Raw genomic sequence first — 25994 nt, 5'->3', positions numbered from 1 at the left:
GGGTAGATTGAATGCCGAATTAAATAGATTTACTGAAATCGCTGTAACAACAGAAAAGTCTTTCATTTGTAACAACTAAACAGTTCTTCTCAATAGAGATACATGTGTGCCATTAGATAAGAACAGCACAAAAAATTATCTAAATAATAAAAACGAGTAGGCTAACGAGTCCTTTGTTTTTGGGTTATGTTTAGGTAAAATACATTGTCTAATTGGCATTTCAAAGTCAAATTCTCAAATATCAAGGAGCATTTAATCAATTGTAATAACAGACTTTTGTTTTTAATGTGAAGACGTGTCTCAATTACTATATTGATGTTGAAAGAGGTTAGAAACATACTTCAACCCATAATGTAATATCCTTTCATGGCCAGTTACATGTAAACTCACTGATTGCTCCGGCTATAGATGCCATTCAACTGGTAATATTCTTTTTTTGTCTCCTTCAAGCGCTTCTTAACTGGAGTGTAAAACTTTACTGAGTTTGGGTAATGCGAAAAATACAGATTTCAATTCTGATTAACAAGTAACTATAATGGATTACATTTAAAAACAAACACACAAAGCCATGTAGCCATGTTCAGCAGAGGACAAAGGCAGGGGGGTTTATAAAGGAGCACAGAGTCGCTGTGGTGGCATTCTGCCAAAAGTCCAAGTAAGACGGTTCTACCGGAGTCAGACCAGGGCTTTTATCACCGCAGCATCGCCGAACAGTGCCTAAGTCCAGAAGGGGAAATCAGTCCACATGTTTTCTTCAGCCGTAAGTTAGTCGGTCACTGACACATACCTGCTGTCAGCCAACACAGAGGAGCCTGTCGGCTCATGTTTTAATGACTAACTAGGACACGCTGCCAGAAACCAGCCCAGACACACAACCCAATAATATTGTGACTGATAATCACCCGCGTATACACTTCACCCATGTGCACGCGTAGCATTGTAACCGATAGAACTGACAATTAGTTGCAGCATTTGCTGTTAGGCAAGAGGCACATTAAGTTCCCACAATGGCTGTCGGTCAATGTCCACCTTATTGGAACAACAGAGAGGGAAAATAAAAATATGCATCAACTGCGCTATCAGCTGGTACTGATTGTGAGATGAATTATGTATGTGGGTGATGGCGTTCTGCTGGTTTTGCCAGCAAGGACTGTATACAAAGAGGGGAACAGGCAACATGTGGAAAGTTTCCTAGTTTTATATGAAGACAAAACAAACAATGCCATAGCGAAGTATAGGATATCAAATCTCCCAGCGCTCAGTGTCCTTTGTAGTTCATGGCCCAACGTTTCCTGATAAATATGCACAGATAATTTCATAATGTTATCACAACAATGTTCTCCTCACATCTTGTCTCCTGTGGTTAAATTAATGGAACAAGCGTAATATTCATTACATTCAACAAGGAAATAAAGGAAATTCAGGAAATAAAGTTAAGAAGCAGGACGTACAATTAAACATGATTGAATTACAATCCGAGTGAAACCCCTGCAACGAACCACCCGATTCCACAGGTTACCGCTTCTGACCATGGGTTCCCAGGAGAAACCACAGGCTACCACTGGTGACCACGAAGTACCACAGGTTTTCGGTCCTCAAGCAACAGACAGTGGCAGTGTGCAGGAACCACAGCTATCTCTCAATCAGTAAACAGTCCTTTTAATACAATTAAGAGTATTAAAAATAAAAAAACAATAAGAGTTAAAAAAATGTCACCTTTCAGGGGCCCACGACAATCCCAGGCTGTGGGATCAATAACCAGGCAGTCCCAGGCTGTGGGATCAATAACCAGGCAGTCCCAGGCTGTGGGATCAATAACCAGGCAGTCCCAGGCTGTGGGATCAATAACCAGGCAGTCCCAGGCTGTGGGATCAACAACCAGGCAGTCCCAGGCTGTGGGATCAACAACCAGGCAGTCCCAGGCTGTGGGATCAGTAACCAGGCAGTCCCAGGCTGTGGGATCAATAACCAGGCAGTCCCAGGCTGTGGGATCAATAACCAGGCAGTCCCAGGCTGTGGGATCAATAACCAGGCAGTCCCAGGCTGTGGGATCAGTAACCAGGCAGTCCCAGGCTGTGGGATCAATAACCAGGCAGTCCCAGAGAAACAGGATGTAACACGGAAGATTACAGAATGTTCATTAACTGTTATCACAGAGGTCAGCTACACCACGCTGACAAGATAATACCACAGGAGAGTAAACACGAAGCATAAGAGTGTCCATATGTTAAATGACCGGCTCAGGCAACAGCATGTGCAGGTAAATGCGTACAGCCATACATTCTGCCCTACATGGCCCTTGCTGAGTGCTTCCACAAGCGTCTCTCTGGGCGCCATATCAGCAGAGCAGGGGACAGTGCACTGGGAGTGTGGCACGTGACAGTTCAGGCAAACACTCCAGGGATGCCCAAAATCAACACTGGGCTTTGAGAAACTGGACCCTTCGAGGGAAACTGAATGTGAGGTGAGGGTCTTCTGTGTGCTTGTGCACAAGCTCTTCACTGTTACTGTAGATCAAATGACGGCGTTAGATCCAATGGGTCAGAGGCACCGATCACTGAAGTCGATCCATTTGAAACCCCTCACAAGGTGAGTAGGTCTACAGTGAATCCCAGATCTTAGGTAGGTTGTCCAGGATCTTGCGGCGATGTGAAGGGTTGGACACTCCGGCAGCACGCAGATCTTCCTCAGTGATGCCACTGTGGAAAAGTCAAAGGTCAGGAAGGTACCCCCAACCCACTAGGATCACAGAGGCCAAACGACACAGTCCTCATTTCCAGTTCCGGCTCACCTGAAGTAGTCCAGGTCATCCCAGCCATTGAGGCTGAGCCCCAGCGTGTATCTCTGCAGACCCAGGGTGCTGAGAAGTTCCCGTACAGTCTCCGGAGCTCCGTGGAGGACCTTGGTGGGACGCCAAAATAAAAGTCTTATTAAATATACCTCTCAATGTATGCACACAGCCAGCTGTTTGACGCCATATTAGAAATATGTTTTTCATGATCACATGAACAGACCTAGGAAAACAACTGGCCCCTAGGTAGCCCCAGTCAAGCGGTCTACATACTGCATTGTGATTGGTCAGTAGGTAGCCCCAGTCCAGCGGTCTACATACTGCATTGTGATTGGTCAGTAGGTAGCCCCAGTCCAGCGGTCTACATACTGCATTGTGATTGGTCAGTAGGTAGCCCCAGTCCAGCGGTCTACATTCTGTATCGTGATTGGTCAGTAGGTAGCCACAGTCAAGCTGTGAACATACTGTTGTGTGTTCAGTTCACTGACCTCTTTCTCCCAGCAGTAGCCTCTCTCTGCAGCCGTGGACGGGTCGTTCCTCTGGGCAGGTCTCTGGCGTGGCGTGAACGGAACCCCGAGCTCCACAGGAGAGAAATCAACCTCACTGAGGGACTTTGCCATCTGCAGTGCAGTGAGGGAGTGGTCTCCCGGGGGCCCTGCGGAAGGCTCCACAACCCAGGGCGCTGAGGCCTGGTTGCGGGACCCCCGCGTGGACCCATAGGGGTATAGGACCGGGGGTTTGCTGCTCAGTGCAGGACTGGCTCGTTCCAGTCGGTGAACCCTAGGCCGCTCTCTGCAGGGGAGTTCCCGGACGATGGCAGAGCGGTTCTTGTACACGTCCACCAGGGTCTTAACAGGCTGGACAGAGCCCGGAACGATGTGGTTTTGGCCCGGCCGCGGTTGCGTGGGCTGTTCGTGGTAGTGAGAGGTGGTGGTGGGGCTGGGCGCAGGGGGGAACAGCTGATAGGAGCTGGTCCGTGGAGGGTGGTGGTCATTGGAGGAGGGGTATCGGGGCAGGTTGCTCGGAATCTCAATCTCCGTGAAGTCCGACCGGCGAGAAGACTTTCTGTCGGAGCCTCGCCCCCCCGAGAGCTTTGGCAGCTGCATGGCTATGTCACCGGCCCAGACCACCTGGGGGTCCCTGTGATGGGGTGGTGTCTCCTCCACCTTGCGTAGGACAGGCACGCCTTCGAATATGAAGTAAGCAGGGTTTGTGTAGCTACTGGGGCCAGGCTTGGGTGGGGGTGGTGAGGATCTGAAATAAACGGATCGGTTATAACGGAAGTAAATCACAACAACACCTTTGTCAACTATCGGACTGTTCTTCACTATGAGGGTTCTGAATATCCTTACCGGCTGATTGGTGCCTGAGTGGACGGAGGAGTCACATGACCCTTTTCATTCTTGTCAAAGCAGAAACACTCTGTAAAATAGATACCAATGTTTACTGGAAACCATGTAGCTGCCATATCCACATGCTCTGTGTTTGTCAAATCTGAAGGAGGAACTTCTGCATGTCATCATGGCAACGTGTGAGGCCTGACCTTCAGGGCTAAGGGCAGCCAATCACAATCTGCGTCCCTTGAATCCAGGATGCATCTGGTCAGGGACAACCAGCAAGGAGCCAAAAGAGGAAGCCAGGTCAGAGACGGGGGGGGGGGGGGGGGGGGGGGGGTAAGGGAAAGTAAAGCCTTGGATCATTGTGCAACAAAATAGAAGAAGCAGAGCAGGATCAGAGAGCTCACAAAGGTCCTGACCAAAGCCAAAAGGAAGTAATAGTGTGAGCAGAGGGAGGGAAGGATATGAAGGCCGGCTGGAGGGCAGGCTGGCCAACTCACCATAGGTCTTCTCCCTGGTTCCTCGTCGGTTCTTGGGCACGTGAACCTTGACCCTGCCCCGGATGGAACCCATCTCTTCACCCCGGTGGGTCAGAAATGTCTCAAACTGCTCCCCGGAGCGGAGCAAGGAGCCCAGCGCCACGCAGCACTCACCTACAGGATCAACAGAAGGTTCCACAGTGGGTCTAGAACGCCTCATTGAATGGGGGTTCAGGGAGTTGACTGAAGCCTTGCCAAATGACTGCCGAGAAAGGACGTGGTGAATAGAGGGAAAGGAAGCTTGAAGTGTGTTTGGATTAGCTTAAGCTAAAGTAACAGCTATTCTTCCTTTTCTTCAGCTACAGCCTTGCCTGCTCTTTTGTGACAGTAGGAAAGATGAAGACCAGAGCCTCAATAACTCGTACAGGTCATTTTTGTCAAATATACGGAGAACGTATGTCTCCCTGGCTTTCCAACAACTTTGTCAATGTGAGTAGACCCCGATTATGAACCATCCAATGCCATTCCTAGAAACTGAAACATCCACACAGCATTCCAAGACCTGTCCAGAGACGCATCTCCCTATATCGGTCACGACCTCCCTCTTAATGCATTTCAACTTGTTTCATCTTAAGAGTGTCAGTGAGCTCACTCGTTTTAGGGGCACATTGAGTGTGGGATTGTCCACATCGTCATTCCAAGACTGCCTGCAAAATCCTTTGTAAACACAGACAATGTAGTGGCCCAAGGCAGCTGCCCTGAGGGATGCTGCACCACACATCCCCCACACAGTACAGGCTCCCATTCTATTGGCCGATCTCTAAACAGAGATGACAGGATAATGACCAACCGTATGACTCAAACCCGTCACATGACTTCACAGACAGCAGGAGGTGCTGCTCCTGGAGGTACTCCATATCAGAGATGATCGGGAGAAGCTGATATATCACAAAAAAAACACAGACAAACAAACATGTTAATTACTGCATGTGTCTTCAGAAACAATCAAGGCTGCCGGCTCCAGATAGACCTCTTTACCTTCGGCAGCTGCCTGGGAGACCAGCCCAGTTTGAGGAAACCCGGCACATCACAGCTTTGGGAGTCATTCTCCGCGGAGCGGCGACTCTCTGCACAGAACAGATATCGACTTAAAGGTCACTTTTCCCTTTGAACCCTTTGAACCCATAACAAGTAGTGCACACTTACATGAATACGATTACATTTTCTTATTCTAGCATTACAAACTTGAGATATAATCGATTATATCTTGCTGAGCTTCACCTGCACTAAACCTGCCAGCAGCACTCCCCAGTACAAATCTAGGTAGAACAATCAAATACCAAGACCATAACCTGATGGTGAGCCTCAGCTGAGAGATCAGCAGGAGCATGCAAGGATTAAAAGGAGAAAGGAGGAGAGAATATGTGGGGCACGTTAGACTAGAATGGTGTTTACTACAGTTATCTAGCCAACTAGCTAACTAATGAAACAATGATTGCAGGCAGAACTCAATAACTGCCAAAAACACAGGTTTTGACTGTCAGTCTGGTTGTTGAAGGTAGACGTTTGTCCTGCACCTAATCCAGCATTTCTTATACATGTACAGTACACACACCAGTAGCTAGCGGTCTAGTAATCTAATGCTACGGTCATTGAGGTCAAATGTTATGATGATGGCTAGGTGGTAAGATTGTAGTCACAACTAAACTTGCACAAGGAAAGTGTGAACACCTTTTTAGATGAAGTAGCTCAGGAAATATTAAGGATATATAGCAACCTTCAAGGCAGGATGAGTGAAACTCAATGAAGAACTTGGCTTTGCTGGCTGTCTTCACAATGGCTTCGATGCCGTCCAACTCTACCCACGCTCTCTCCGTACTGGGGCCTGTTTGTAGTAGAAGGCAAGGAAGGATCAAGCAAGCACACGTTCCATTATATGATGTATTGTCTATTATTAAAAAAAAAAACATGTTAAGAAAACCACAATGACTTCACCTGTTTTGGAGATGAACTGTGATGTCACCCCTACACTGAATGTGGCGAAAACCGGCGAGTGGTCACTGGTGACGATGTCATCTGTACAGCCTGGAGATGGAGAAGAGCAACCTCAATCCTATTGACACAGCATGTCCATCATTACATTGCTCACTCTAGCATGAAATCTCAGGTGAATGAGGATCGCTTTAGCACTGAATGTTTTCCAACCATATCATCATAACTAAACTAATGATCCTTTAATGACTCCGCGAGAGCGTGGTGTGTGGCGACGGTTATTTGCCGAGGGAAGTAAAGAAGCCCGGGAGTCAGAGCAGCGGTGCGGTAACGACTGTCCCTGAGTGGACCACAGACCAGAGAACAGTCACATCCTAATGGGGCGCCACACGTTTTACAGGAAAACAATAACAGAAATGGCCACAAACTGTCCGATTTATGAAAATGTCCACAAACTGTCCGATCCATGACACAAGGAAATAACACCGTGATAACCAACTTCCTGAACCACAACACGGTCATCGGTTACGATAGTGTTAGGAGATGAAAACCAAGCACATCCCAACCAAGCATATCCCAACCAAGCACATCCCAACCAAGCACATCCCAATTCAAACCTTGACCCACCGTACGAGTTGCAGGTGATGTGTGTCTCCGGGTAGGACTTCCACAGAATTCGGTCACACCATGACGGCACATTGACACGCACCTGTTTCACGCAGACGAGACAACACCGGTGACTGGCGTAATTTGTGTTGTGTTGTCAGATGCGTTATGTAACAAAAGCACAATGAATTGCTAACTAAGTTGTGAACATCGGGGGAACACTGCACTCCCATCAGCCCAGTGATTTCAGAGAGGTGTTTCTTTTGTAGCCTCAACACACCACTGACAGTGCAGTCTAAGTCCACACTGCACCAGCCCCTGTAAACACTGGTTGGGTTGCACATTAAATTAGCCAGTAAGTAGCTAACCATATGTAGATATTTTAAATGTTTAGGTGTGGATGTGCCAGTGGATAATAAAAGCAATGCTTCACAACCTAGCATTAGGCAATATCTATATTTGCACACCGTTCTTCAAGGCTAATGTGGTGCTTTGTGTGGATTACTCATCACTTTTATATCAGACGTCATCTGGACAACACCCTGATTAGGACATAAATACCTCCCCATGTTGAACTATCTGCCAGTGTCACAGAGATGACTCACGCCAGAGGTCTTGTACTTCTGCCACAGGTAACAGTTCCTGGAGCCCCTCTCGTAACGGTAGGTGGGCGGGAATGCAATCTTCTCTTCCTCTTAACATGGACAAAAACAGGCAAATGGAGAGAGGCAATAGACGACAGGTGGGGCACATCAGAGGCAGAGAGTGAGAAAGTGTAACAAATCAATAACACAGGAATTGCCAACACTTGAAAGTACCATTCGACATCTGCTGTAGTGTAAGAAAAATACAAAGATTACAAAGGGTTGCGTAATGATAGAGAGAAATGTAGTTCCAACCCAAGAGATCCGGTGTTTGAATGGGAACATCAAGCGAAGTGTTATGATACAGTGTTCAGAAAGGGGATTTAATTATAGCTGAGATGTTTGGAAATCCACAAAGTGGTTTTACACTGAATATCGGTGCATGTTTTCAAGAGTGGTTTTGTGTATATCATACAATCAAATGGTTCAATGAAAATTGTTTAACCTCTATTGTGATTGACAATAACAACATATACACATTTCTGGGGTGATTTCTCTCTTTACTTTCTTCAATTCTTTATTCAGTCAGATTAAAACAAGAAACATAGATGAAGTGAAATTGAAACGGAGAAGTAGAAATTCTTGCGAAGTAAGTTGGTAAAATGTATTGGAATTTCAACAGAAACATTCACAGAGAAACTTTACTTAAACAACAAACATTAATACAAAATAAAAGCAAATTGTTTAAATTTAATTTCACCTATTAATTTTGAATAAATCCAACTTGATCGTTCCTCAAAATGCAAATATATATATTTTACGAGGATCACCTTAACAGAACATTTACTGAGTAAACTAATTTGAAGTTAATTTGAATCTCCTTGAACATCTTGTTATACCACCTGGCTCTGCTTTCAGAGGATTGTGTCAAATGTTTTAATGTTAGATTACATACAATGTAGTACAAATGTTAAGAAAATACTATGTCTAATGTGGACCCAGTTACTGCTGGTAGATTTAGCATTGTGCTGAAAAAAAATCCCAAATGAGATGAACCAGCCAAACTATCAGATTCATATATCAATGATTAACATTGAACTGTTCTAGAATAAATAACCGAAGTCTGCACTCCACAGGCTTGGAAAGTGAGGTTCCGGATGTAAAACATCCACGTAGATATTAAATATTAAGGACTCCATGTTACCCAAGACGTTCTGGTCTTTGTCAAGATGGTGACAACTCGTAGGTCAATGTTGTGGCAACCGGTTGTAAATGTTTCAACCTCTGTGTTGAGAAATTCAACAGTTCCGTTTTTCTTGACGGCTTTACGGACTGATTGATCATTGAAAAACGTCCATAACCAGTCACTTTTTTAAAATGTCTATGGTAAAAATGAATGGGTCATATGGAACCAAGATGGCGAAATATTCACGGATCCATTTTCCAAATCTATATATTTCTTTGTAAGAAAAGCCTTCCGTCTTGCCACTCTACCCCATAGCCCATTCATTTGAAGAATACGGGAGATTGTTGTCACATGTAGCACACAGCCAGTACTTGCCAGAAATTCCTGCAGTTCCTTTCATGTTGCTGTTGGCCTCTTGGAAGCCTCCCTGACCATTTTTCTTCTAGTCTTTTCATCAATTTTGGAGGGACATCCAGTTCTTTGTAATGTCTCTGTTGTGCCATATTTTCTCCACTTGATGATGACTGTCTCCACTGTGTTCCATGGTATATCTAATGCTTTGGAGATAATTTTGTACCCTTCTCCTGACTGATATCTTTCAACAATGAGATCCCTCTGATGCTTTGGAAGCTCTCTACGGACCATGGCTTTTGCTCTGAGATGCAAGAAAATGTCAGAAAAAACCTACTAGAACAGCTGAACTTAATTTGTGATTAATCAGAGTCCCTTTAAATGATGTCAGGTGTGTAATGACTTCTAGTTAACATGAGTTTGAATATGACTGGTTAATTCTCAACACAGCCACATCCACAGTTATAAGAGGGTGTGCACACTTATGCAACCAGGTTAATGTAAGGTTTTTATTCTTTTCCATCACAAAAATCTGGCATTTTAACAAGGGTGTGTAGACTTTTTATATCCACTGTACTCACTTATATGATTTATTTTCAAAATAGTGTTTTCAACCATTTCGACAGCAGTTCTGGTGCCCAACTTATAGGTGTTACAACAAACAGTGTTGAATGAGAAGTTTCAATCCTCGAACAAAGCTTTCATATCCTTTCTGCTGCTCAGCCGCCACTAATTATGATGCTACAGCACTTTGTTTTAACAGTGTCGGAACTGAATGGGGAACCATAGAACGCTACTCACTGAAATTGAGGAAGGCCTTTCTCTTGTGTCGTTCTCGCGTCAGCTGATCAGCGCACATCAGCTCATCAAACTGCCGCTTCGAAACATGTTTCAGGATGTCCTTCACAACGCGACGGACATGAAGAGAATAGAAATACAGTTTAAGGGAGTGCAACGTAACTCTGGGTCTATGGAGTTTTGTCTGTTCAAGGTACTCTGAGAAACGCTGAGAGAAGTGTGTTAAGTGTCAGGTGGAGGGGTGTCTTTTTCCGACCTGGACATCCAGGTCTAGTCTGTAGTTGAGGTCTCCACACCAGAACAGATGTGTGAAACGCAGGCCGATGTCGAAAGGGCCAACCTGCTTGTCGCCCAGGGACAACAGCCTGAGAATGTCCGAGACATTCTGGTTCCTCCTGACAGGATCACAAACACACGGAGGGATGGTGAGGGAATCAACACGCACACACACTGAATTCACAGTTTAAAGTAAGCCCACGGCAATCTTTGAAAGGTTCTTCTGGTGGTCAAACGCTCAAGCGGTCCACCAGACTGCTGAACACAGGTCGCTGGGGTACCATACCTCACCACTTTCTCTGCGCCTGAGGTCAGGTGGCAGTTAACGAAGCCGAAGGAGGTAGCGTTGAAAAAGAAGGACACCCCAACTGCACCTTTATTTCCTGAAGAGAGATCATTAAAAAATTAACCAGAGCTAATTGGAAACACTTCCTCCCGCTCTGTTATCCTGGGCGGTTGGTCATTAGCGTGTGCGTGACTGCAAGTATTTCATCTGCTTTTCTCTTCCTTGTGAAACCTAATTTGCTGAAAGCTACTTCAGTTAGTAAATTGCATTTACTAATAATAAGCGGAGTGTTTGTCCCACCTAGCAATCTTAAGTTGTGTGAGCTTACTGTCAAATCCTCTGGATAGGAGCATCTGCTAAATTATTTAAACATGTGTGGTTTTCCAAGGAAGAGGCGAGAATGGTTTTCCGAGTAAGAGTAGGCGGGTGTCTTTTTTTATCAAAGTAGCTTTTCCACAAATGATCCTAGCGAGTACAAGGCATCTCACCAAGTGTGTTCCCCAGGCCGGTCTTTACACAGGCCGTATTCACGCGTCTGACACGGTTCTCGTGCTCCGGCTTGACAAACACTGCCAGTCTCATGTTCCACAGGGACTGCACTGCCACCTGCAGGTCAAGAGGACATAATACACGGCCATTGGGACAGGCCTGGTGAACAACTCAGACCGACAGACTAACTCAGACCGGAACATTTTTCATGAACAAGACGTCAGTGATAGTTGTATTTCTAGGCAAGCTCTGGTGAATATCTAACAAATAAATAAACACTAAAACTCAGTATTTTCTTTTTTTGTGACATTTGGTTAAAAGCAAAGGAAATTGGTAAGCAACGACATTATCACAGAGCATGACATTCGAGAGGCTGAAAGCAAGGAGAAAGGGGAAATGAGCTACGTGGGTAAAGAGGAAATAAGTTATGTGGAGAAAGAGGAAACAAGTTATGTTTAAGAGATTGAAAACGAGTTAGAGATATTGAGGCAGAGAGACATGTAGACAAAGAGAAAGAGGCAGAGAGACATGTAGACAAAGAGAAAGAGGCAGAGAGACATGTAGACAAAGAGAAAGAGGCAGAGAGACATGTAGACAAAGAGAAAGAGGCAGAGAGACATGTAGACAAAGAGAAAGAGGCAGAGAGGTGTCAAAAATGAAAATAATAGAGATTTATTTTTAAATAACAGAGAGCAAAAAGAGAAATCTGCTCCATGAGCAGAATTCTTTTTTGAAGGGCCCACCTGCTTGTAGTCAATGTGTGTGAAGCTGTGCAGGGAAGCTCTGATGTGCTCTGTCCACTCCTTCTCTGCCTGGGGGTTCTCCTGGGTACCCAGAACGTAGACGTCCTGAGGCAGCAGAGCCGTGGATTCGTCCGGGGTTCTGCCCAGGCCACAGCACGTCACCCAGGAACGCAGAGTCCGAGGAGGGGGGGAGCCTCCTGGACACACAGGCATTAGTCCCACAACGAACGGGCAAACGTCACATGGCGCACATGTCTCCAATCAGATAACTACGGCTTCGCACTGTAGTAACCATCTAATGACCGGCTGTAGATTTTCCAGTGCCGGTATTGATTGTACTGATTTCTTAGTTACCCATGTTCCAGGTGCCCACAAACACAGAGAGGATGTCTGGTTCTGACAGATGAGACTGCTTGGTCTTCATCAACTGGAGCAGCTGACAGAACGCCTCCCGTTTCTTGAGGGGAACACAGTTTTCCAGTCAACACGACATCTGCGGCAGAATCTAGCGGACGGCGTGTAGGTCCATACGTACCCGTTCACTCTCAAACGTGAGCTCTCGTGGCGTGTTCTGATGGCCATCCACCACCATGCGTAGCTTGGCCGGGCCGCTCTGGAACCGGACCAGCTGCAGAACTATGACAACAGAGGGGAGAACGGTTCCTGTTAGGGCCACACGTCTTTGTGGGACCGCCGGGTGATGTCAGACAGGTTTGCTGTCCTCTTACTTCGTTCGTGGGACACCGTCTCCACTCCGGCCGGTGACCCGGACTTCCTGTCAAAGATCAGCACGCCCATGTCCACATCCACCGACACCGTCTGTCTGCCGTAGCGCACCATCTTAACCTTCACACACACACACACACACACACACACACACACACACACACACACACAGATAACGGAAGAGGCAATAAGAAATATTGCACCGTAAAGATAATGTTCTTAAGCAGCTGGTATGACCCCTCAATGACCTCCACTTTCTCTCTTACCTGAAAGGAATGTACGGGTGTGGCCCTGGCTAGGTTCTTGGGGACAGGGGCAGTGGTTGGGGATGAGTCAGTGGTTGGGGATGAGTCAGTGGTTGGTGATGAGTCAGTGGTTGGGGATAAGGCAGTCGTTGGGGATGAGTGAGTGGCCGGGGATGAGGCAGTGGCCGGGGATGAGGCAGTGGCCGGGGATGAGGCAGTGGCCGAGGTGGAGTCAGTGGCCAGGGATGACGATGGAGCCAAGGTAGAGGCCGTCTCAGGGGGAGGGGCATGCTGCACAGCCAGGTTGTGATTGGTTACGGCATCTTGAAGAGCTGTCAACACCTGCACAGTGAGATTGTAGAGTCCTTTAGACTGCGTAACCATTGGGAAACACAGATTTAGGCTGCTGTATTGGGTGTGTGAGTGTGCGTGGGTGTGTGGGTGAGCGTATGTGGGTGGGCATGTGTGTGTGGGTGGGAATGTGTGTGTGGGTGTGTGTGTGTGGTTGTATGGGTGTGGGTGGGTGTGTGGGTGGGTGGGCGTGTGTGGGTGTGTGTGTGTGGTTGTGTGTGGGTGGGTGAGTGTTTGGGTGTGTGTGGGGGTACATACCCTCTTCTCCAGGGAGGAGAGCAGGCTGATCAGCGTAGAGATCTTCCCCAGCAGGATGTCCAGCTCCACATCTGGACCTCCTGACATGTTCTAACAGGAGGGACAGTACATGTCAGCTCGGCTCCATTTAAAACAGATGTTCATATATTTGACCACACTGAGTTATGGGGTTATTTTTATGTTAATCAGTAATGTCCTGTACGTTGTGATACGTTTATTGTTATTCTCAGTTGTTGCACTAGAGGGCGTAGCAAAGCAGATTTATGTTTCTTAGGTTGCATGTCCTTGGGGACCACTAAAGGGACAGAGGCTCAGGGACAGGGTAGGACAGACAGACAGGCAGGCAGAGTAAGACTGATATGGGTAGGACAAACAGACAGACAGTAAGACTGATAAGGGTAGGACAGACAGACAGACAGTAAGACTGATAAGGGTAGGACAAACAGACAGACAGACAGACAGTAAGACTGATAAGGGTAGAACAAACAGACAGACAAACAGACAGTAAGACTGATAAGGGTAGGACAGACAGACAGGCAGACAGACAGTAAGACTGATAAGGGTAGAACAAACAGACAGTAAGACTGATAAGGGTAGGACAGACAGACAGGCAGACAGACAGTAAGACTGATAAGGGTAGAACAAACAGACAGACAGTAAGACTAATAAGGGTAGAACAAACAGACAGACAGACAGACAGTAAGACTGATAAGGGTAGGACAAACAGACAGACAGACAGTAAGACTGATAAGGGTTTATCATAAATGGAACTTACCTGTGACTTGGTGGATATTAAAAGGCAAGTGGGATGGTCAAAGACTTTGGCCAGCGTCTCCAAACTGGACATGGTTAGGTCAATCTCACTGTGGGTTAGGGTTAGGGTTAGGTCAATCTGACTGTGGGTTAGAGAGTCAGTTTCATTTCTCCCTCTAATAACCAACGGATCCATCTCATAACAGGAGTCTGTTCCTGTAGATCAGGGGTGGCCAGTATTTTTCACTGGGGGGCCGCAATGAAAATGTCAGAGAGCATCGTGGGCCAGATTACTTTTTCAATGCCTAAAAAACACACAAGATAGCTAACTATGTTAACTTGAATATTATATTGATGCATATGTTGGTATAATTGCCGTCATCTAACTTCATACAGTATATTGTTTGTACTACGTGCTTTTAACGACAGCGATTCCAGCAGCCCATACTCAGTAAATCAACTTTTAGGGCTACTCACTCAATATGAACAGGAGAGCCTTGTATGGCCGTTGACAGGTGAGGTGAAGCAGTGTTTTGAAGCAGTGTGCGGTTCTGTTGAAGCAGTGTGTGGTACTGCTGCACACTGCAGTGATGCTGCATCTGCGCTTGGAATTGTTGAATTGTAGCATCGGGTGACAGTTTTTGTATTTCGCTGCATGCTTGCTCTGGAAGTGCCTCTGCAAATTGTACTCTTTAAAAACTGTGACGTTAGCTTAACATATTAAGCAAGTTGCTTAACCTGGGACATCTGCAAATAAATATTTTCCTCTCACTCGTTTTTTAAATACCCTGCTTTCGTTATCAACTTTTCTTTGGCTCATTTCCAGAGATTGCTAGCCATCAATGCGTATAGTACGTACAAATGATAACTTCCGCGCGTGGATTGTGGTGCTGGTCCCTACCTATCATAGCAACGCAAATACCTTGTTTTAACTTAAAGGTATTTTAAACAGACAGTATGATACTGCTGTACTTATTACTGGGAGTGCCATGGGACTTTTAATTTGAAAATAAATAAATATGCAACAGTAAATAAAGTAACGCAGACCTTTATTTTTTATTTTGTATTATCTTGCCCAGGTCTGCTGTAGATGGATGGGTGGAGGGATGATGGATGGAAGGATGATAGATGGATGGGTGGAGGGATGATAGATGGATGGATGGATGGATGGGTGGGTGGGTGGTTGGGTGGGTGGATGGGTGGAGGGATGATGGATGGATGGGTGGGTGGGTGGTTGGATGGGAGGGTGGGTGGTTGGATGGATGGATGGATGGTGGGTGGGTGGTTGGATGATGGATGGTGGGTGGGTGGGTGGGTGGGTGGGTGGGTGGTTGGATGGATGGATGGGTGGGTGGGTGGTTGGATGGATGGGTGGGTGGATGGATGGGTGGTTGGATGGATGGGTGGGTGGGTGGGTGGATGGGTGGTTGGATGGATGGATGGTGGATGGATGGATGGGTGGGTGGATGGTGGATGGATGGATGGGTGGATGGATGGAGGGGTGATGGATGGGTGGGTGGATGGGGAGGCATCGCTGGAGAACAACCGGGGACTTTGGTGTGTCAGGAGCAGCTTCACTTTGGTGTGGAATGTCTTAAATTGACAATTTCTGAGCAGTGGTGACATGATGGGACCACGGGTGTAGCACAAAATTCTGTTGCCCTGTACATAGGCGGTCTCTGAGGGCCCCTCCCCTCTTTATTCAAGATTCAAACATTTTCAAGGGCCCCTCTACACGTTAGGAACCTATATACTTAGTACCCCTTTTCCACCCCGGTCCAACGCCACTGGATGGGACCCACCTGTTGAGACCTTGACACGCAACGCCCAGGGTCCGGTGCAGATGCCGCAGGCCTGTTGCCCCTCGACGGAGACCCTCAACATCCATGGGAAACTCACTGCGCAGATATTCGTTCAGAACCCCAATCACCTCGCCCGCCGCACTTTGAAAGGACCACAAGCACGCCTCAGGCAAAACGAACAATGCACCACGACACACCCAAATCCCCAAACCAACAGAATAACCGTCGCCTTGTTTATGTAAGGACAGCTGCTTTATCCTGGTGTGTGTTCAGTGGCTGTTAGTGGTTATGTAGTGATTATGTACACACCTAGATGTGTTGAGCTCCTGTAGTCGTTGGAGGAAGACGTGATGTTCGGGCAGGGTGACCGGGGGTCCAATTGGCAGAGCTTGGGCTGGACTGGGAGCGCATGCCAACCCTGGCTTGTCATCCTCTCCTGAACTCTCATCGCCAGGCTCCACGTCCCTCCCCACCGGGTAAAGCAGCGGGGTGACCAGACCCTTATGGGGGTGCTGGTACCCCAACACCAGGTCCCCCAGAGTACGGAAACAGTTCACCTGCACCCCCTGAGTCGTCTGTTGGGAGACAGACGTGGAAGCATGAGTAAGCATGAGCATACATTCACAGATCCCTGAATGCAGGCTCTATGGCTCTATGGCTCTGATTCTGTGGGTCTGTGGGTCTGTGGGTCTGTGGGTCTGTGGTCCTGGCGTTCTGTGGGTCTGATGTTCTGAGTTATCTTGTCCCCTTCCAATCGTACATCGATCAGCCATAACATTATGACCACTGACAGGTGAAGTGAATAACACTGATACACCCATCAGCCATAACATTATGACCACTGACAGGTGAAGTGAATAACACTGATACACCCATCAGCCATAACATTATGACCACTGACAGGTGAAGTGAATAACACTGATACACCCATCAGCCATAACATTATGACCACTGACAGGTGAAGTGAATAACACTGATACACCCATCAGCCATAACATTATGACCACTGACAGGTGAAGTGAATAACACTGATACACCCATCAGCCATAACATTATGACCACTGACAGGTGAAGTGAATAACACTGATACACCCATCAGCCATAACATTATGACCACTGACAGGTGAAGTGAATAACACTGATACACCCATCAGCCATAACATTATGACCACTGACAGGTGAAGTGAATAACACTGATACACCCATCAGCCATAACATTATGACCACTGACAGGTGAAGTGAATAACACTGATACACCCATCAGCCACAACATTATGACCACTGACAGGTGAAGTGAATAACACTGATACACCCATCAGCCATAACATTATGACCACTGACAGGTGAAGTGAATAACACTGATACACCCATCAGCCATAACATTATGACCACTGACAGGTGAAGTGAATAACACTGATACACCCATCAGCCATAACATTATGACCACTGACAGGTGAAGTGAATAACACTGATACACCCATCAGCCATAACATTATGACCACTGACAGGTGAAGTGAATAACACTGATACACCCATCAGCCATAACATTATGACCACTGACAGGTGAAGTAAATAACACTGACAATCTTGTTATCGTGGCACCTGTCAGTGGGTGGGATATATTAGGCAGCAGGTAAACATTCTGTCAAGTTGATGTTAGAAGCAGGAAAAATGGGCAAGCGTAAGGATCTGAGCGACAAGGGCCAAATTGTGATGGCTAGACAACTGGGTCAGAGCATCTCCAAAACTGTAGCCCTTGTGGGGTGTTCCTGGTCTGCAGTGGTCAGTACCTATCAAAAGTCCAATCTTACTATCTTACTAATCCAATCTTACAATCTTACTAATCTTACTTATACTATGGCTCAAATTGCTAAAAAAGTTAATGCTGGTACTGATAGAAAGTTGTCAGAACACACAATGCATCGCATTTTTTGCGTATGGGGCTGTGTAGCCGCAGACCAGTCAGGGTGTCCATACTGACCCCTGTCCACTGCCGAAATCACCTACAATGGGCTTGTGAGCATCAGAACTGGATCACAGAGCAATGGAAGGAGGTGGCCTGGTCTGATGAATCATGTTTTCTTTTACATCACATGGATGGCCCGGTGTGTGCGTCGCTTACCTGGAGAACACATGGCACCAGGATGCACAATGGGAAAGAGGCAAGCTGGCAGAGGTAGTGTGATGCTTTGGGCAATGTTCTTCTGGGGTACCTTAGATCCTTCCATTCATGTGGATGTTACACGTTCCACCTACCTAAGCATTGTTGCAGACCATGTGCACCCTTTCATGTCAATGGTATTCCCCCAATGGCATTTGCTCTTTCAGCAGGATAATGCGCCCTGCCACAAAGCAAAAATGGTTCATGAATGGTTTGCGGAACAACGAGTCCAAGGTATTGACTTGGCCAAGAAACTCCCCAGATCTCAATCCAATCGAGCATCTGTGGGATGTGCTGGACAAACAGGTCCGATCCATGGAGGCCCCACCTCACAACTTACAGGACTTAAAGGATCCTCTGCGCCTTGTCTTGGTGCCAGATACCACAGCACACCTTCAGAGGTCTCGTGGAGTCCATACCTCAATGGGTCAGGGCTGTTTTGGCGGCAAAAGGGGGACCTGCACAATATTAGGCAGGTGGTCATGATGTCATGGCGGACCGGTGTGTGTCTTTGGCCAGGTCATCATTGAACAAAAGGAATTGGTTCTCAACTTACTCAACACCTCCTATCTGGTAGAAAAATCAAAAATAAACAAACAGATTTTAAATTCTCTGAAATGGTCCCCAACTTTGCTGCAGACCATCCCTTCATGATAATGTTCTTAAACAGAATATACAATTGTGACATTATCCATCGAATCAAAATGGCAGCAGTTGAATGGAATGGGTCTGCATGCCTCCAGAAATCTTAAAAGGCCTGTCTTCAATCAACTGATCTGGATATACAGTATATTTAGGAGGTAGAGTTTCTGGATCCCCGGACCCTGGAGCTGTCACACAAAAAAAGACAAAGCCTCTCATCTCTGTTTGCAAGGTCAGATGAAGAACCATCCAATCCTACAGCACGGGACTTGATGCAACCAAACATCATCCATAAACAAGCTTGTTCCCACTGTTGAAGCAGTTGACCTGCTGACCTCAGTGTTCTGACCAGGTGTACAACTCAGCCGGTAAAATCATGCTTTGAACATACTAATGGACATCTCAGCCATGGGCAGTGAACCACATTCACCAGCCGGAGACAATCACATTACCAAACACACATAATACCAACCACTGCACAAACACATTAGACGCCACGAATGCAGGAGCTCGGCCAATGGGGGGACCCACACACTGCAAAATAAATCCATGTTCCTCTGTGTCTTATTTTAGAAACGTTTGTTTTCATCGAGTGGTTTTTAAAATATTTTTTTGGCAGACGCTTCTTGCGCGAGTTGCCAGAGACTCAAGGGCTGAAATGGTTGATGTTTTCTTTTCATCCTAGGAAAATGGATTAAAAAGAAAATACTAACTAAATGATACAGGGAGACAAAAATCCCTCAGTTTTTTCTAACAATGTCTACTCAATAAAAGCTGTTTTAGTAAAAACAAGAAAGCAACCACATAACCCCAAAAGATGATGCATTTTATCTGATCATTGTGTCGATGTAGGGATTTTCCTGAAGACATGTTGAATATTCAAGGTTTGAAAAGGCTTCTAAAGTTTACAATGCCCAACTGTTCAGTCTTGACTCTTGACCCCCCCCTCAACTGTGTGAAACCATCTCAAGTCAACCGACGTCATCTGTAAGTGGTCATGATTTTTTGCTGTTATTTGCTTTTAACAGCAAAACCAGAAAGACAATCTGATAATTGTTTGTGAGCTTTTGTCTTTGGATCTATGCCCCAGGACATGGTAGACAAGGAATTTACAGCCCAGTAATGCTTCTGTCATTTATTTATTTTTCTGTGTCCTGATAACTGGGATCAGGAGTGTCCCTGTAACTCAGTGTCTAAAAGATAACCAAGCACCACACATAAACCAACACCCACATTTGGTACATGACACACACGACACACACGACACACACGACACACACGACACACACGAAACATGACACACACGACACACACGACACACACGACACACACGACACACACGACACACACGAAACATGACACACATGACACACACGAAACACACGACACACACGACAACACACGACACACGACACGACACACACGACACACACGAAACACACGACACACACGACAACACACGAAACACACGACACACACGACACACGACACACACGACAACACATGACACACGACACACACGAAACACACGAAACACACGACACACACGACAACACACGACACACGAAACACACGACAACACCTGACACACGACACACACGACACACAAAATAAAAATCACTTCTGGCATTATGATCGAGTGCGCGAATAAAGCATAAATCGGGAAGACAACACAAACACACACAATTTCCCATCTGAGCTGCTTGGGTCATTTTCCAAGCATGTGAAGACATGTCGCAGATGCCATTCAAAGAAAGAGCACAGCCTTTAGAATGACCCCAGTCTGTCAACACAATACGCTTCCTGTTCCCCGGACAATGACAGAACTCTGACATACACTAGAGCCCAATACTTCACTGCAGTGCTGCTGATTCTTTGTCTATAGTGGTTGCTAGGATACTGTTATGCTTGTACAGCGACTATAGTGCGAAATAAGTTTATTTTCTATGGATGAACTGCATTTGTGTACAGATTTGCGTCGGCGATAAATATCTCAACTGTGTAAACTGGGGAAGTTCTAAATTGTCGCATGACACCTTCCAGAGGTCACAAGGTACTACTTCCTGACAGAAAAGGCCCACAGTATTGCCCATGACTGGTGAGGTAAAGAAATAACCATTCTGCTAGCAGCAGGATATTGTGCTGGATGTTCTTACTCAAATGTATCCGTTCAAAATAGAAGCCATCATCAAATTGCTTGGCAATGTGTTTCATTCATTACAAAGATAGTGAATTGTAGCCTTTTGAGTCCAAACCTCAGATTGGGGAGTGCTATAGGTTTTCTCAATGTGGGCATGGTGAAGGGACTGACTCATAAAACAACATTTTATGTTTTTGTTTGAGCAATTTCAGAGAATTATTATTTGTAACATACACACATACAGTTTCGGAAAAGTTAAGAGATCACTGCACCTTTTTCTTTCCTTTCCAAGAAAGTTGAAAAGGAAGGTTTTGAGTGAGGAACAGAAGCATTCAATTTGCAGTGGTCTTTTAACTTTTTCCGGAGCTGTATGTGTGTATGTAACAGGTCCTACTTGGACTTATTATACCCCCCCCCCCCCCAAAAAAACGAATAATGCAAGATGAAACCTTGTATTCCAGATATAGCCTACTCACTAGGTTGTGGAGAATCCATATAAATTGTCATTTCATTGGGCAATGTATGGTTTAGCTAGCAGCACAATGTAACCCTCCTACTCCATTGGCTCTGCGTACAAACAGAATCACAGTCACTCACCTGGACAGCCAACAGACCATCTGCATCCGCGACGATACGGTACGTATGAACGTGTCGTTGGAACCTGAAAAGCAGACAATAACAAATTAGATACACTAATGCATGTAAATGTACTGTGAATCCAACACTGCACAGCACTGCAAAACTTCCAAGGGTCAGAAATATATGGAATATAAAAAAATTCTAAACTCTCCAATTGTGTCACAAATCTGTGGTCGTTTATTGAGGGCAGAGGTCACAAGCACGTACCTAAATGCACACACTTGCAAAATGTCATAGATTTGAGCATCAGACTTGCGACTAAAGTCTTCAATATAAAACCAAAAATGTTGTGACAATATTGGTTTAATGTTTTAATATGGTTTTAATATGTTTAATATTCCATAGAAATAAACATGGATTGGAGGAACAATAAAATAAACAAAGGCAGATTTATTGGTCCTTTTTTAATATACTGTGACTCTGAACAAGAGGCCGATTTTTTGAGGGCATGACTTGTTTATGCTCAACCTGATCTTTTAGCCATCTTCATATCTTCTAAGGTTTTTAGCCTTGTAGATTAACTTGGAAAATACAGGACACAGAAAGCATAAACTAATTCTGTGCTGAGCTACTATCTCATACAGTTCATTACAAAGCCTACCAGGCTTAATCTTAAGATACCTACAAAGTCAAAGCTGATTGATGACATTTTAACAAATGTTCCTGATAAAAACATGGCTAGTGGTGTTTTCCCACTAGATGTTAGTGATCAAAGTCCCACGCACCAGAAACAATCCAGAGGACCTCACCTCCTATTGTCAGAAATTAACTAATATTATCTGAGACTACGGACGTTTTAATGAACAAGCTTGTTTACAGGATCTTAACCACAGTAACCTTGATTGGATTTGTGTTCTTCCTCGGAGAGCTGGCTTTAGAGGATTTTACTAGGGTTTTCAATTCCATTGCTGATAAGCACACTTCATTCAAAAGAGCACGAGTGCCGAATTGATCAAGCCCCTGGTTTACTTCAGATACATCTGATGCTGTAATAAAAATGTGACATGTCTCTGGGCCAAATCTCCCATCTCTGTACGACATTCAAAAGATGCTAATACAAAATTTGGCCTTTGTTCAAGGCACCAGAACTAATGCTGTTAGTTAACTCATGCAAACCATTGGATCTTCATGACAGATCTAAAGTAACATTAATGTTTACCTGTTTACCAAGTAACACCTGTACGGATTAGAAGACTGTTTGTAATGTAGGCCTACTAACTACCTGTATGGATTAGAAGAGTGTTTGTAATGTAGGCCTACTAAGTACCTGTACGGATTAGAAGAGTGTTTGTAATGTAGGCCTACTAACTACCTGTATGGATTAGAAGAGTGTTTGTAAGGTAGGCCTACTAACTACCTGTATGGATTAGAAGAGTGTTTGTAATGTAGGCCTACTAACTACCTGTATGGATTAGAAGAGTGTTTGTAAGGTAGGCCTACTAACTACCTGTATGGATTAGAAGAGTGTTTGTAATGTAGGCCTACTAACTACCTGTATGGATTAGAAGAGTGTTTGTAATGTAGGCCTACTAACTACCTGCAGAAGAGGGGGTGAGAAGGAGATACCCAGACATGAAATAAAGAATATGGTAACACTTTATTTTGAGAGTCTTAAAATGAGGCATGAATGAATGTGCTCTACAGATTATCTGTTAACTATCAGTTACTAACTATCTACTAGTCCTAACCTTTATCCTAACCCTTAAACTAAACCTCATCCTAACCCTAAACCTAACCCTTAAACTAAACCTCATCCTAACCCTTAAACTAAACCTCATCCTAACCCTAACCCTTAAACTAAACCTCATCCTAACCCTAACCCTTAAACTAAACCTCATCCTAACCCTAACCCTTAAACTAAACCTCATCCTAACCCTAACCCTTAAACTAAACCTCATCCTAACCCTAACCCTTAAACTAAACCTCATCCTAACCCTAACCCTTATTCTAGCAAGCAGTTGGGTATCAAAAATAAATATTTATAGGACATCTACAGATGGAAATTGGGTCTCAAATTAACTTAACTTAGAACAAGTTAAGTTTCTTTTGATCTAACTTAACAAAATAAATTAAAACATAATAATGAGGTAAAAGAGAACAAGACAGTTAACATGAGAGAGACATCCAACAGTAGGAAGAGTGACATCTAACTGTAGCGAGAAAGATAGAGACATCTAACTGTAAAGAAAGAGAGACAGACATCTAACAGCAGAGAGTTAGATAGAGACATCTAACTGTAGAGAGACATCTAAAAGTAGAGAGACATCTATCAGTAAAGAGAGAGATACACATCTAACAGTAGAGAGACATCTAAAAGTAGAGAGACATCTATCAGTAAAGAGAGAGATACACATCTAACAGTAGAGAGAAATCTAACAGTAGAGAGACACATCTAACAGTAGAGAGACCTACATCTCAGAGAGAGACATCTAACAGCAGAGAGAGACACACACACACACACATCTAACAGTAGAGAGAGAGACATCTATCAGTAGAAAGAGAGACACACATTTAACAGTAGAGAGACACACATCTAAAAGTAGCGAGAGATACATCTAACAGTAGAGACACACATATCTAATAGTGGAGAGAGAGACATCTAACAGTAGAGACACACATATCTAATAGTAGAGAGAGAGACATCTAACAGTAGAGAGAGAGAGACATCTAACAGTAAAGAGAGAGAGCACTGTATGAGCACTAGTGTAGGGGGGCTCATCTGTCAGGAATGTGCCTGGCTCTGAGTTGCTGTGCACAGAGAGCTGTGTGGTCACTGTAGCTCCCGCCCTCAGCCAGGGGCCCCAGGAAGACTGAAGGGAGGAGAAGATGAAAAGAAGAAAAGACAAGAGAAGCAAAGAGAGCAGTGTTGAACACACACACACACACAGAAACACACAGAGCCAGGCCAGGTTGGCTTGTATCAGTACAGGCCAGGCGTATTGTTGATGGTTTGTAGATTTCAGAAAGAGTGTACTGAATTTATAGACTTCCAGCAGACCTCTGAGCCATAGGGTTCTCCCTGTCGGGCCAACTCGGGACCGGAGGAGATGACGGGTCAATCTCTTCACCATGCCTACACTGAGACAGCCTGTAGCACTTGTCAATAAGAGGTTTGTTCCCATTCTACTGACTTTATGGCAAGTTTACAGTGTGTGTGTGTGTGTGTGTGTGTGTGTGGGTGCGTGTGTGTGTGTGTGCGTACGTAAAAGTGTGTGTGTGTGTGTGTGTGTAGGGTACTCACAGCAGACAGAGGGCATAGGCTCCAGGGACCGACTCACTGTCCCGAACCAGGAAGCTGCCATCCCTTCCAGCCCAGGCCAGGAGGTCTTCGGCACGCGCCCGGCTGATGTCCCGGTGGTACCACGCCGACGTTGCCATGACCACCGACGCCGCTGTTCTCCGCCTGTCAGTTGTGGAACGTCCGCCTGCCCATTCGCGGTGCTCCACAGTCGGTGTAGGTCAGAGGTGACAGAGAGGCAGTCGGCCTCAGGGTGGGTTGTGGCATGGTGAGGCACCCTGATGGGGAGCACTTGGCCTGGCTGTCCTCCAGAGTGGTCCCCGCTTCCCCGCACTTCTCAGGAGGGTGAACACGGGACAACAGCAGCCAGCATTCAACACAACTTCCTGGGCGCCGATGGGTTTCACTTCCTGTATGGCCGCTGTGCCCCCCCCCCCCCACAGCTTTCTCTGTGTGTCTGGATTCCAGAGATAGATGGTATGCAGGACAGAGAGAGGAGCCACAGTGCATGAAGCCAGACACCCCTGGGAACAGTGACAGCAGTTCCTGTGGCCTCACCACAAACACTCCTGTCTGCCTGCTGTCCCTTCAATAAAAGTCCTGCACGCAAACAACACAGGGAAGAATAACCCGGGGGGCGGTCTGGCAGTCAAACATACCCTGCTGCTCGCTGCGGTGGACAGACGTCAGTGCAAAAGAAACCAGACAAACCCAAACGGTTTCCCAGTTCTTCATCCATATAAGGGAAGGGGAACACCCTGCGGAAAGTTCAGATGACGCCGGCGGTTCTGTTCAGTTTTCAAAACCTCTACGTTGTGTCGGGAGTCAGACCTGGGTTCCAGAGGGTCGGCCGGGCCGCGCTCAGGGTCCGTGGCCGCTCCTGTCTGTGTGTCACGTCCTGTGGTCCTCGCTGGCTCTCCTCTGTGTCTCTACAGAGCGTCACAAGGGGGAAGGAGGACGTAGGAGGAGGTGACCAGCCTTGTTAGAGCGCAGCGCAGTGGGAGACATCACAGACAGAGGAAGTGATTCGCTTCACCAGATGTGAGTAAAAAGAGGAGAAAAACACAGAACAGCAGCTGAAAGAACTCCGGCGAGCGACTTCACTTCATCCCTGGTGTGTA

At 45.8% G+C, this 25994-nt stretch overlaps 1 protein-coding gene across 4 annotated transcripts; it reads right to left on the bottom strand.

The window, feature by feature from the left end:
• Positions 1-1182: 1182 nt before the first annotated feature.
• On the bottom strand, positions 1183-25989 carry inppl1b (inositol polyphosphate phosphatase-like 1b). 4 transcript variants are annotated; one of them, XM_034291941.1, is made up of 27 exons: positions 24308-24439; positions 22795-22812; positions 21594-21657; positions 16363-16628; positions 16054-16194; positions 14274-14361; positions 13499-13588; positions 12911-13231; positions 12647-12764; positions 12454-12554; positions 12273-12375; positions 11919-12115; positions 11175-11292; positions 10687-10783; positions 10381-10519; positions 10128-10227; positions 7811-7899; positions 7227-7308; positions 6603-6692; positions 6385-6492; positions 5646-5734; positions 5458-5545; positions 4629-4781; positions 4144-4213; positions 3280-4045; positions 2792-2901; positions 1183-2699 (listed from the first exon to the last, which is right to left on the bottom strand). In XM_034291941.1, exons 1-27 carry the CDS (start codon positions 24352-24354, stop codon positions 2600-2602), a joined length of 3753 nt encoding a protein of 1250 aa, XP_034147832.1. In that variant the 5' UTR covers positions 24355-24439; the 3' UTR covers positions 1183-2599. The 4 variants fall into 4 exon arrangements, with proteins under 4 accessions (XP_034147832.1, XP_028975239.2, XP_028975240.2 ...); XM_029119406.2 differs by lacking the exons at positions 22795-22812; positions 24308-24439 and adding an exon at positions 24877-25989; XM_029119407.2 differs by lacking the exons at positions 12911-13231; positions 22795-22812; positions 24308-24439 and adding an exon at positions 24877-25989.
• Positions 25990-25994: the final 5 nt, after the last annotated feature.

Source organism: Esox lucius, chromosome 4 (genome assembly GCF_011004845.1).
Source record: "Esox lucius isolate fEsoLuc1 chromosome 4, fEsoLuc1.pri, whole genome shotgun sequence".
In the NCBI taxonomy this organism is placed as follows: domain Eukaryota; kingdom Metazoa; phylum Chordata; class Actinopteri; order Esociformes; family Esocidae; genus Esox; species Esox lucius.
The sequence above is the reverse complement of the archived record's forward strand: the minus strand, read 5'-3'. Positions and strand labels throughout refer to the sequence as shown.

Bases quoted from the DNA above. Each gene is read 5' to 3' on its own strand.
- inppl1b (XM_029119406.2), bottom strand. From the start codon at position 25,013: ATGGCAACGTCGGCGTGGTACCACCGGGACATCAGCCGGGCGCGTGCC. The intron at 7,309-7,810 runs GTGAGTCATCTC...TGCGTGAAACAG, and splicing joins AGAAGTACAAGACCTCTGGC to GTGCGTGTCAATGTGCCGTC. The intron at 6,493-6,602 runs GTGAAGTCATTG...TACTACAAACAG, and splicing joins ACAGTTCATCTCCAAAACAG to GCCCCAGTACGGAGAGAGCG.